The sequence below is a fragment of the Phascolarctos cinereus genome, unplaced genomic scaffold, assembly GCF_003287225.1.
Source record: "Phascolarctos cinereus isolate Bilbo 61053 unplaced genomic scaffold, phaCin_HiC Scaffold_5;HRSCAF=322, whole genome shotgun sequence".
Taxonomy (NCBI): domain Eukaryota; kingdom Metazoa; phylum Chordata; class Mammalia; order Diprotodontia; family Phascolarctidae; genus Phascolarctos; species Phascolarctos cinereus.
The window spans coordinates 454,630,764-454,642,861 of NW_027555958.1; the positions used below are offsets into that span (position 1 = coordinate 454,630,764).

Genomic DNA, 12,098 nt, shown 5'->3' on the forward strand with positions numbered 1-12,098 from the left:
ACTGCACCATACTACCAAAATATTATTCTATAAAGGTAGAAAAAATAACAATATTCATCTGGAAGAACAAAAGGTCCAGAATATTAACGGAATTAATGAAAAGAAATGCAAGGGAAGGTGGCCCAGCTGTAGCAGATCTTAATTGTATTATAAAGCAGCAATCATCAAAACTACTTGGTACTGGCTAAGAAATAGAGTGGTATATCAGTGGAATGGGTTTGGTGTGCAAGACACAGGAGTCAATGACTATACTAATCTTCTATTTGATAAATCCAAACACTCCAATTTCTAGGATAAAAAATCACTAACAAAAATTGCTAGGAAAACTGGAAAAATGCTTGGCAGAAACTGGGCACAGACCAACATCTTACACCCTATATCAAGATAAAGTCAAAATGGGGTACAGGATTTAGATATAAAGACTGATACTATAAGCAAACTAGAAGAGCAAAGAATAGTTTACCTTTCAGATCTAGGGAGAATGGAAGAATTTATGACCAAAGAAGAAATAGAAAACATTGTGAAATGCAAAACAGATAATTTTTTTTTTGCTTTTTTTTTTTTGGTGAGGCATCAGGGTTAAGTGACTTGCCCTGGGTCACACAGCTAGTTAAGTGTCAAGTGTCTGAGGTCACATTTGAACTCAGGTCCTCCTGACTCCAAGACTAGAGCTCTATCCACTGCATCACCTAGCTGCCCCTAAAATGGATAATTCTGATTACATTAAATTGAAAAGTTTTTGCACAAAGCCAACGCATCCAAGATTAGGAGGGAAGCAGAAAACTGGGAAAGAATTTTTACAGCCAGTGTCTCTGATAAAGGCCTCATTTCTAAAATATATAGAGAACTGAGTCAAATTTATAAGAATACAGTCATTCCCCAATTGCTAAATAGTCAAAGGATATGAACAGGCCATTCTCAGAGAAAGAAACTAAAGCTATCTACAGTCACATGAAAAAATGTTCTAAATCACTACTGATCAGATAAATGCAAATCAAAACAACTTTGAGGTACCACATCACACCTATCAGATTGGCTAACATGACAAACCAGGAAAATGATAAATGTTGGAGAAGACACGGGAAAATTGGAACACTGACGCATTGTTGGTGGAGCTGTGAACTGATCCAACCATTCTGGAGAGCAATTTGGAACTATGCCCAAAGGCTATAAAAATGTGCCTACCCTTTGATCCAGCAATAGCACTTCTAGGGCTGTGTCCCAGAGAGATCATACAGATGGGAAAAGAACCCCCATGTACAACAATGTTCGCAGCAGCTCTTTTTGTGGTGGCAAAGAATGGGAAATTGAAGGAATGCCCATCAATTAGGGAATCAAGTTGTGGTATGTGTATGTAATGGAATACTACTGTGCTATAGGAAATGATGAGCAGGGGGGCAGCTAGGTGGCACAGTAGACAGAGCACCGGCCCTGAAGTCAGGAGGACCTGAGTTCAAATGTGGCCTCAGACCAAACACTTGACACTTACTAGCTGTGTGACCCTGGGCAAGTCACTTAACCCCAACTGCCTCACCCCCCCCAAAAAAAAAAAGAAATGATGAGCAGGCAGACTTCAGAAAAACCTGGAAAGACTTGTATGGTCTGATGCTGAGTGAAGTGAGGTGAATGCTGTACACAGTAACAGCCACACTGCGTAATGACTAACTTCGTTGGACTTAGCTCTTCTCAGCAATACAAGGATCTAAGACCTCTCCGAAAGTCTCCCGATGGAAAATGCTCTCCACACCCAGAGAAAGAGCCACGGAGTCTGAATGCAGACGGAAGCCCGCCATTCGCTCTCCTTTTCCTTAGTTGTTTTGTTTTATGGCTTCATTCTCATGGTTCCTCCCATTAGCTGTAATTGTTCTTTACATCATGATTAATGGGAAAATATGCTGAATATGAATGTGTAAGTACAGCCTAGACCAGACTGCGTGCTGTCCAGGGGGGTGGGGAGAGTGGGAGGGGGAGAAAATTTAAAACTCAAAATCTCATGGAAGTGAATGTTGCAAACTAAAAATAAATAAATTATCAAGAGAAAATAAACAAATAGATAAATAAATAAATAGATGAATAAGCAAACAAATAAATAAATGAAGCAGAGCTATCCTCCCAAAAAACAAAACAAAAAAGAAAAGAAAAGAAAATTGGGAAAATTAACCATCTAGAAAGGATCCCATGAGGCCCACAACGACGATGTCACGGGTCAGAACTAAAAGTCCACCAAATCAAAGCCATTTCTGACTCCCAGGGGCCTGCTGTTCTATGGCCCCATCAAAGAGAGGCCAGTGACTGCTTGCTTTTGGCCTCTATTCCCCAGCCTCCCGCCGTTCTATTACGGCATCAGAACGAAACTTTCCAGAGGTCTGAGACGCTGGGAAGGCGCACAAGTTTTCACCATATCAGCATTCACACAAAAGTTCCCCAGGCTGCTCATGACAATACCCGAGCCTGGCAGCCAGAAAGGGCTAAGAAAATGTGCCAGCCTTTCTCTCTTCCTTGCAGAGGTGGAGGGCTATGGGTGGGGAATCCTACACACACCGTCAGTGACTGATTCTGCTGAACTGCTTTGTAAATGGACCTTTGTGCAGCTTTGTTACATGGGAAGGCTGACTAGGCGGAAGGACACATGTGGAAACAAAGAATGTCAAACAAAAGCTACCTATGTTTTAAAAATCTTTTAAGTACCACTGGAGAAAGGCCAGAGGGAGCCCCATCTTTGCCCCTCCCTGGCCTCTCAGCACTGGCTCTGCGCCCCCCCCAAGCCCAGGAAAAGCTGGGTGAAATCCCAGCCCGGCCCACACTCTTGCTGCGGAAGGAGGGACTGAGGGACGACAGCTCCTGGGCCCAGCCCCACTGCTCCTTCGCCCCCCACCGACGCTGGAGGACAGGAGCACCAGACCAATGAGCCTCAGGCTCGCCTGTGGCTGTACCTCTCGGGGACATTTTAATTAGTCCCCAGGGCCTTCCTCATCCTTTCTGTGGTCACCAATCTTTCTTTATCCTCTTGTAAGAGAAAACCTGCTATGTTCCTGTGTACTCTACAGGACCACAGACCTACAGCCGAAGACACCCAGAGAAGGGATGGGCTTCCCCTGAGGTCAGGTCCTTCAGGGTCCACAGAGGCCGTCCTCCCTGGGGAGTCCTGAGACGCTTTCTGTGGCCTCCACCGTTACCTGTCAGAATCAGTGCAGGGCACAGCCAGCACACGGTACTGTTCCTTGGTCATCACAGCCGCACACCATGCCATCAGCATGCCCATGGCCGAGTGCACCAGGGAGTGCATCACCTGCTGGGGGTGGACGATCTTCCCAATCAGGGCCAGGCGGGAGCAGGGGATGGATGGTGCCACTGCGGAGAGAGCACAGCAGGACAGCCTTGGTGGCAGCTCGGAAAGGGAAAGGGTCTGAGGAGAAAACTGGGACTTACAGATGAAAGCAAAATCCAAGCAAAGCTGCAGGAAGAGCAGAGAGGGAGACACCCCACAAGCGGGGGGAGGGAGGGGTCCCCTGGAGGCCAGCTCCCAGCTCAACATAAACTGGACAAATAGGCTAAACGTGCCCACTGTTATCTAAAGGCAGAGCTGCAGACACAATGCCTACGTCTCTTACGTAGAGCAGAAAACCTGCCTGGGATACGTGAATTTAAGCAATGCCTCTGAACCAAGGTCAGCTTAGGGTTGGATGACCTGTGGGCCCGGTCAGAGGGAAGAAGGGAGAAGTAATTAATCAGCTGCCAATAAGCCTGGGGAGAGGGTGCTGTCTGCCACTGACTCACCCCAGGCTTGGAGACCAAGCAGTCAGGGCCCCTGGGCCCAGTATAAGTGATAAAGAAGGCTAAATCACCCAGGCAGGAGGAAAATGTGGAGGGACCTCAGTAGGGGAGAACTAGCGGGGGCAAAGGCATCCAGGCCACCCAAGACAGGAGGGGAAGGGGGAGAGAAGCCCAACACTGACCCTTTTATAAAGACTTGGGGGGGTGATAGGGAAAGCACTCCAGGATCTGAAGCAGGGAACAGAAGTGGACAGAAACTCCAAGCCTAAGAGGTCTTTGAGCATTAAGGTCAGAGGGGGAAGAGAAAAACCCTTTCCCATGGCAATGCCCTGGGCCCCAGGGAAGGCCTGACAAGGAGCCCAACACCCTGGCTCAGGAAGGGCCTTGGGGGAACATCCAGGCTGGGGGAACCCCCTCTTCTGAGACCCCCATTCTGATCAAACAGAGAGTACTACTGACTGAAGGAACGTCTCCACCCTGAGACTCAAAATCGTAGCACCTGGACCACACGGCATCTGTGGGCATGTATCCACAGGGGACCGCCACACACATGCTCACACAGGCACGCACACGCGCGCTCACACACAGAAAAAATGGACCGAGTGTAATAAACAGAATCTCAAGGCCAGCCACACTCGCCACACTCACCTGTGTAAAACTCGATGTTGAAAATGCTGATGACGACCACCACCAGTGACAGCAGCAGGAGGTAAAAGACCACGTAGGAGCCATACAGATCGTGGAAAGCGTCTACAACAGGAGAGAGAGGAATTCGTGACGTCTCATCCATGAGCATTACGAGCCCAGACCAGAAGGGACCTTGGGGACAAAAGGTCAACTTCTGACCTTGGACACAACCAGCCCCGCATGCTTGTGGGGCAGCGTGGTGGCGGGCACTTCGGGTACCATGCCACCCAACTGAAAAGCCCTGAAGTTCCTCCAGTGGTGGTTCGTGCTGCAGCCGAAAGCCACCTTTCCACACTCGTGGTACCCAATCGATCCCTGGGCAGACTGGAGGTGGGGGAGGGCCACATCAGCAGCCTGCATGGGCAGAAGACCTGACGGGCACATGTAGGTGACAGCCAACCGCCACCCCTCATCCTAGCCGAGATGGCGAGGAAGCCAGGCAAAGCAGGAGGCAGAGATGAGGAAGGAGGACGTTCCAGGAATGGCGGATGGCCTGTGAAAATGTCCGGAGTCAGGAGACGGAGCGTCACGCATGAGGAACAGCGGCAAAAAGGCTCACAGGCGGCCCAGTGGGGAGACCGCGTGGCCTGGAGTCAAAGATCCAAGCTCACATTGAGCCTCAAACACTTACCAGCTGTGTGACCCTGGGCAAGTCACTTACCCTGTCTGCCTCAGTTTCCCCATATAGGATCTACCTCCCAGTGCTGTAAGGATTAAATGAGATACTTATTGCAAAGAGTTTAGCGCAGCTCCTGACACACAGTGAGGGCTATTTACTGGTAGCTATTATTGTTATTGTTATTAATATCACAGATCTTGGCAAATGCGGAGGGGTGTAAGGGGAGGGTGCAGAGGTGAATGGGCTGTATAGCCAAGAAGAGGACTTTCTATTTGATCCAGGAGGTGACGGGGAGGGAGTCAATGGTGCTGAAAGATGATGGACTGGATGGGGAGAGCCTGGTGGCACAGGGTGGAGCTGCTGAGAGCCCCCCCCGCCCCGGAAGCGGCAGCGTCAAAGGAGAGCGCCCCGAGTACAGACACTGGGAATGACCACCACGATGCACGAGGCCTCACGGCCCTCTACTCCTCACCGCTGCTCTCAGTCCCTAGAACTAAAGTCTGATGCACAAGAAACTCTCTAAACCAAGTAAACCAGCCTCGACTGATTTCCCTGCAAAAAACGAATGACCTCACAGTGCAGAGGTTCCTCTAAAATCACTTCAGCACTCAACTGTCCTTCCAAAACACAGGACAAAGTTATTCAAATCTAACAGGAGTAAAACCGCAGACAAGAGCTGTGAAAGCAGGGAAGGGTGTGAGAAAAGGCACAGTGAAAAAGGCAAGCCAAAAGAGCCAACTGGTTTGTTGTGGGGGCCATGCAGCCCTCTCCTCGTCTGTGATGCCAACCAGCCTGTGCCGTGCTCAAGACAACACATCACAGAAACCCCCCAGCACGGCCCAAGCTGCCTGGGGAAGCCGGCGAGCGGCTGCAGCCGACCCCTCCTCCCCTGCCCCGGCCCCGGGGGCCGGGTCCCAGGCTCCACACAGGCCAAATGAGCTTCCTGGTGCTTCTGGCTGCACGACCAGCCCCAGGGGCCACAGGACACAGAAGGGACTGGACGAGAAGCCCCGATGTTCTTTACATGAGAGGCAGCACACCCCACCTCCCAGAGCAGAGCATGGACACTTTCCTTTTTTAAGGATGAGAAAAAGAAAAGATTTTCAAGACTGTCTGTGGTTCCTCCTTAGCCTATGAAAACAATATTGTGCCTAAGCAGGGCTGCTTTCCCCTCCAGGGGAGCCCCCCACCTCCAGAGCCGTGCCCCTACCCCCACCAGCACAAGCGCCCCACCTTCTGCCATCAGCACGTACACGGAAGGGGCTGCCACAACAATGTGCGGGAGGCCAGGGCCCCAGGCAACCCACAGGGAAGCCCACCCTGTGGGGCTCCCAGGGCTCCTCGGCCCCCACCGCACCTGTCCAGCAAGCCCCTGACCGGCAATACTGGTTTCTGTCGGGGTATCTCCTGTGCCTAGCAGTACCAGGCACATCACAGTGCCCTGAACTGAATGGACCAAGAGGAAAGAGGCCACTGGCCAAAAGCGACCCCACTGACCCTTCTCTACGGCCCAAGAAATAACCTGGTCACAGGCACTCAACAGCCCTCCTGGACCCCTTGCAGGGATTGCTCCAACGTCCTCATTTAGATCTCAGGGAGATGGGCTGACTGAAGTCCCCTGCCCCTCTGCTCCCAGCCCAAGCCTCACACATGTCCTCTTTCCTAGGGGCTGGCTCCTGCACTCTGGGTCAAGTCCCCGTCAAGGCCTCCTTTTCCCAACAAGAGCAGGACCGGGCCTGAGTGAACAACGCGACCTTTGTCTTGGAGGGTGTGCAAAGCCCTGAGTCTCCATCTGTGTCTCCTTTACGCGCTGTGTCCTGCTCACCGGCCAGGCCTCTTTTCTGCTTGGTTCCCATCATTCTCTCTGCTGTCAGGTGTTTGTGGAGGGGCCAGAGGCGTCCCAGAGCCGCAGAGACCTGAAGCCTCATCGGCTGTGCAGCCCTTTCCTTGTCTGCAATGTGAGAATGTGAGAGGAGGGGAGCCCCTAGGCCATCTGTCCCACCTCCACACCATGGAGTCCTCCCTCCAGTGTCCTCAGCAAGGGGTCGCCTCCCAGGGCAACCGGCAGGAGAGAGAGGACAGCGTGCCAAGCACCCTGCTCTGCCCTGAGGAAGCACGTCTGGACTGGACGCACTTGGGGAAAGAGTTTTACGTTCTCTGCATATGAAAAGAGGAAAAGTGGAGCACTCTAGATATCCCTATTTTAAAAAAAAACAGGAAAGCCGTTATAAACTGTTCTTTACTGATTTTTCCTTTATTCCAGAGTCCTTGGGGAAAAAAAAGTCACAATAAAATCACAGTCATTGAGTGGGAGCCAAGCCTGAAAGCCTCTCACCACATACCCCCAAACACAGCCTCCCACTTGCCTGGGGAAGCTCCAGGGACCAGAACCTTCTGGAGCAGCAGCACCAGCCGGGGCCCAGAGGCTCGCAGACTACGCGTCCCTGACCTCTGATGGTGGCTCCCCTGCTGTGGGACGATGTGACCTCATCTGGAAAACCGGGGCAGAACCCCTGCACCCCCAAACTCCAGGCTGCCCAGGGCTCTCTAGGCCAGGCCACATCCTGCCTACTGCCTGCTGAGGATGGGAGGCAGAGGAGAATCACCCAACACCACCTCGATCCTCCTCAGCCCCCTGCCAGCCGTGGGTCACCGAGCCGCTGCGTCCCCCCTGCAAACCCACCCACCTGAGATCCACTGGACAGGATGGAAGAGGTTGAGGTTGCTGAAGACAATGAAGGCCGTGGTGCAGATGGGCAAAAGCAGGACAGACCAGACCATGCTGGTGGCTATTCTCCAGCCAAGAACCTGGGGCAGAAAACACAAGGTCTGAGTCGGGACGTGAGCACGAGGGGTGCGAGGGGCCTGGATCCTCTCCCTTCAGGCGGCGCAGCCCCAGGCTTTACTGCGTTGACAGCCAAGTCCCCCATCAGGGCAGCTCCCCATCAGTCAAACGGCCACAACTAATAATAGGACCCATAACTACGGGACCGTGTCAAGGTGGTTCACAAGCAGGCCCAGGTGCCAGGAGTCAGGGCCGCGAGCGTTAAACAAATACCTGGCAAAAATAGAACGTGCAGCATGTGACAGGAGACAGCGGCCTGCTCTCTGACCTCCTCCTTTAGAACTAAGATCACTGCCAGGTCAATAAAAGCGTCCTTTTTAAATGGCCACATCCGTCCCTTCGCCAACTGGTCAAATGCCACCTGTGCCCATGAGCTCAGCGATGGGCACACATGGCATCTACGAGGGCAGACAGAAGCACGGAGCACAGCATCAGGACCATTTCCTTTTTGAAGGGTTCTTGTAGAAACCTCCCAGGAAAACCCAGAGAAGTTGCGGCCCTGGAGCAGACCCAACCAACCCAAGGAAAGCCGGCAGGGGAGCTCTGCGGCAGGCAAGGGGCCACAGGGCCAGGGGTCCGGGGCTGCTAGGAGCAGGTCTGTCCTTTCTGAGGGACACTCTGCCACCTGACAAGCCCTGCTGTCCACACAACTGCCACCCCAACCCCGAAGGACTAATCATCCCAGAATGAGGGCAGGACTGTGCCAACCCCACGGGCACCCACGAGGGGAGCAGAGAAGAGCATTCCCCAGGGCTGGGCATACAGGGGCCCCCCAGTACTGAGCGACCCGGGGTGGAGGGACTGCCCAAACCCGCTGAAGAGACCACAGCCTTCCCTCTCTCAATGCTGCTCCAGAATTTTCCCAAATCCTCCCTCCTAAACAACTGGCCACGAGAGGAGAAGGGCAAACAGATGCACAATTCACGAACACGGCGGCTGCTCTTCCCTGTCACAGAAGGCACATCAGCCTAAGGGGGCCCTCGGGAGCTCCAGGGGACCCTGGGCATGACTAGGAGCTGGGCTCTGGGCTTGCCAGGGGACACATGGGAGGGAACAGAGCTGGGCCCTGGGCTACAGCGGAGATATCCAGCATGGCCTGGAGTCTCTGCTTCCAGAGAGCCTCATCCGAGCCCCTCTCAGAGGGACCACCAGCATTGCCAGGCAGTGGCATGGAGGTGGTATACACGAGCCTGGTTGCACACATGTACACACGGGGGATGGTGTGAATGTGTTTCCACAGGGAGGTTTCTACACAGGAGGGCAGGAGAGAAGATGGAGACAGAGGGGTAGGGGCTAGGCAACCCCTGGGATGCTGTACGAGGTGCCTGAGGGCCCTGGAGTTCCCATCCCAAACTTGGGTGTCGCTGAACCTACCTGGGGCCAAATGCCACATTTGGGGAGGTACCTGGACTCCCCAAGTCCCCCCTCAGGACAGGGCCTGGGAAGGCCAGCAAAAGCGGCTGAAGATGGAGCAAAGGACGGGGCTGGACATGGAAAAGAGGTCCTGCTGGCAGCAGCATGGAGGCTGAGGAAGGCCGGGCGGGGGCAGAAGGGGAAGAGGGAGATGTCCGGCGGGTAACACTGACCATTCCTCGTTACTGCCTCGACACACAAGGAGAGGGAAAGGGCAGATGACAGAGCATCCTGATACTGAGAGTGAGGGAGCCAGGCTGGATGCCTGCGGGCAAAGGGACAGCTCAGCCTGGGACAGGTTGCCTTTGGGGTGATGGTAGACTGAAACCTAGACTGTGAGCTCCTAGAGGGCAGGGCCTGTCTCTGGCCTCTTTTTGAATCCCCAGAGCTTAGCAAAGTGCCTGGCACATAGTAGGCACTTAATAAATGTGAATCAAATGAATAAGCTGGGGGGGGCGGCCTAAGGGTCTGGGGCTCAAAGAGAAGTCTGGAAGTAGAGACCTGGGAGTCACCAGGGCACAAAGGCCACCCAGAGGCTGCAGGAGTCAGGGAGAGGGTCAAGAAGGCAGGGCGGGGAGGCCTGGGTTTGAATCCTGGCCGTGCCTTCCCCCGGACCTCAGCTGGACCAGACAGCCTCCAAAGTGCTGGGGAGTTCTAAGGAAGGGAGTGTGGACAAAAATGAGAGCAGGGCCAGGGTCTGAACCCCAGCTCTCCAGAGGCTACCTGTATAAACTGCGCAAGTCAGCCTTTCTGAGCCTCAGTTTCTTCCTCTGTTAAATGGGGGCAGGAGGGGGCCCCATGGGTGGGGTGGTCTGGATGACAGCCAAGGTCCTTGGGCCAAAGTGAGGAAAAGAGGCAGAGAACTGGAAGAGAGCAAGGACAGGATGTACAGAAGGAGGGACGAGAGGGGCAGGAGGGACAGAAGGATGACCAGAGGGACAGAAGGATGGACCAGAGGGACAGGACAGACAGAAGGATGGACCAGAGGAACAGGAAGGACAGGATGGACCAGAGGGGCAGGAGGGCCAAGAGCCAAGGGCCCTCGAGCCGGCCCCAGAGAGAGATCAGTGCTGGAGGCAGGGGTGGGGGAAGGGGGAGCTGACGGACTCTAAAGTTTGCAAAAGCGCCCCTCCCCCAGCCCCCGGCCCGGCCAGCCCAAGCGGGGAAGCTGAGGCCCGGGGGAGGGGGAGGCGCGCGGCCAGCCCCCCCGCCTCACCTTGACTCCCACCCCGCGCCCCACGTGCCCGTGCCCCGCGCGCCCCCGCGACTCACCCGCCAGAGCAGGTCTCGCTCCACACTGGCCGCGGAGCGGGCGCTCCCGGGGCCCGGAGGCGGGGGCGGCGGGGACGGCGGGGGCGCTGGGGCGCCGGCGGCCGCCGAGGCCGAGGCCGTGGCCATGGTGCCGGCAGGAGCGGCGGCAGCAGCAGCAGCAGCAGCCGCAGCCAACCGCCAGCGCGCCCGCCGCGGCCGTTCAAAGGAGGCCGGGCCGCGCGAGGACCCCGACGTGGATGGGGCTGCCCGTGGCGCCGCCTGACTGGAGAAGCGGCGGGGGCGGGGGGCGAAGCCTGCCTCCTGCCGCCCGAAAGCGGCGTGCCGGGAGCTATAGTCTGCGCCGCCGCGCGATGCATGACGGGACTTGGAGTCCCCGGCCGGTAGAGAAGCAAGAGGGAGAGCGGTAGTGGGAGCGCTGTGGGCTCGCATAGGCTCTCAATGCACGCAGCACTCGGAGCTTTCTCGAGGGGACGCGATGCACTAGCTGGCATGCTGGGAAGTGGGGTGAGCGAGGAGGGGAGAGGAAGAGAAGCGAGTCGGCACGCCTCCATCCAGCCCGCCGGCGCAATGCACGCCGGGACTCGGAGTTTCCCGAGTTCCAAGCTCAAAAGACTAGGGTTTCAAGCCCCTGCAAACCTCCTCCCACCTCTTTTCATTCATCTCTCTCCTCCTCTCCCTCTCCTCCCCACTTCTTTCCTCTCAATATTCTTTTCTCTCTTCTCTTCTCTCCCCTTCTCTCCTCTCCCTCTCCTCTCCTCTCTTTTCTCTCCTCTTTTCTCTCTCCCCCTTCTCTTTTTTCTCTCTCTCCCTCTCTTCTCTTTTCTCTCCTCTTTTCTCTCCCTCTGTCTTTTCTCTCCTCTCTCTCCTCCTCTCCTCTTCCTCTCTTCTCTCCTCCCTCTTTTCTCTCTCTCCCTCCCTCTCTCCCCCTTCTCTCTTTTCTCTCCTCTCCCTCTCCTCTCCTCTCTTTTCTCACTGTCTTTTCTCTCCTCTCTCTCCCTCTCTTCTCTCCCTGTCTTTTCTCTCCTCTGTCTTTTCTCTCCTCTCTCTCCTCCTTCTCTCCTCTTCCTCTCTTTTCTTCTCCCTCTTTTCTCTTTCTCCCTCCCTCTCTCCCCCTTCTCTTTTCTCTCCTCTCCCTCTTTTTTCTTTCCTCTCTGTCTTTTCTGTTCTCTCCCCTTTTTTTCTCTCCTTTCTCTCCCTCTCTTTTGTCTCCTCTCTTTCTCTCCCTGTCTTTCTTCTCTGTCTTCTCTCTCTCCTTCTCTCTTTTCTCTCCTCTGTCTTTCTCTCTCATTCTTTCTCCTCTCCCTATACCATACACCAAAAAACACTTGATTAAAGACACAGCACAATCTACTGCAAAGACCTGCTGAATTTTGAGTCTGAGGTCCTGGATTCAAATCTCTGCTCATTCTCAGTTCCAGTGGGACCTCAGACAAGTGAACTACATTCTCCGGGCCTCAGTTTCCACATCTGTAAGATGCTTAGAACATA

General features: G+C 54.3%; 1 protein-coding gene across 3 annotated transcripts in view; it reads right to left on the reverse strand.

Annotated features, from left to right (window-relative positions):
* The window catches only part of NDC1 (NDC1 transmembrane nucleoporin), a 42,862-nt gene extending 31,746 nt beyond the window's left edge, over positions 1-11,116 (reverse strand). For 2 of the 3 annotated variants that reach the window (XM_078156652.1, XM_020987815.2), the window contains exons 1-4: positions 10,611-11,116; positions 7,768-7,888; positions 4,423-4,524; positions 3,177-3,351 (exon numbers count right to left, since the gene is read on the reverse strand). In XM_078156652.1, coding sequence (XP_078012778.1) covers positions 3,177-3,351; positions 4,423-4,524; positions 7,768-7,888; positions 10,611-11,039 — 827 coding nt within the window. In that variant the 5' untranslated portion in view covers positions 11,040-11,116. The remainder of the gene's footprint in view (positions 1-3,176; positions 3,352-4,422; positions 4,525-7,767; positions 7,889-10,610) is intronic. The other variant, XM_020987814.2, reaches the window with a different exon arrangement.
* Between the last annotated feature and the right edge of the window lie 982 nt (positions 11,117-12,098).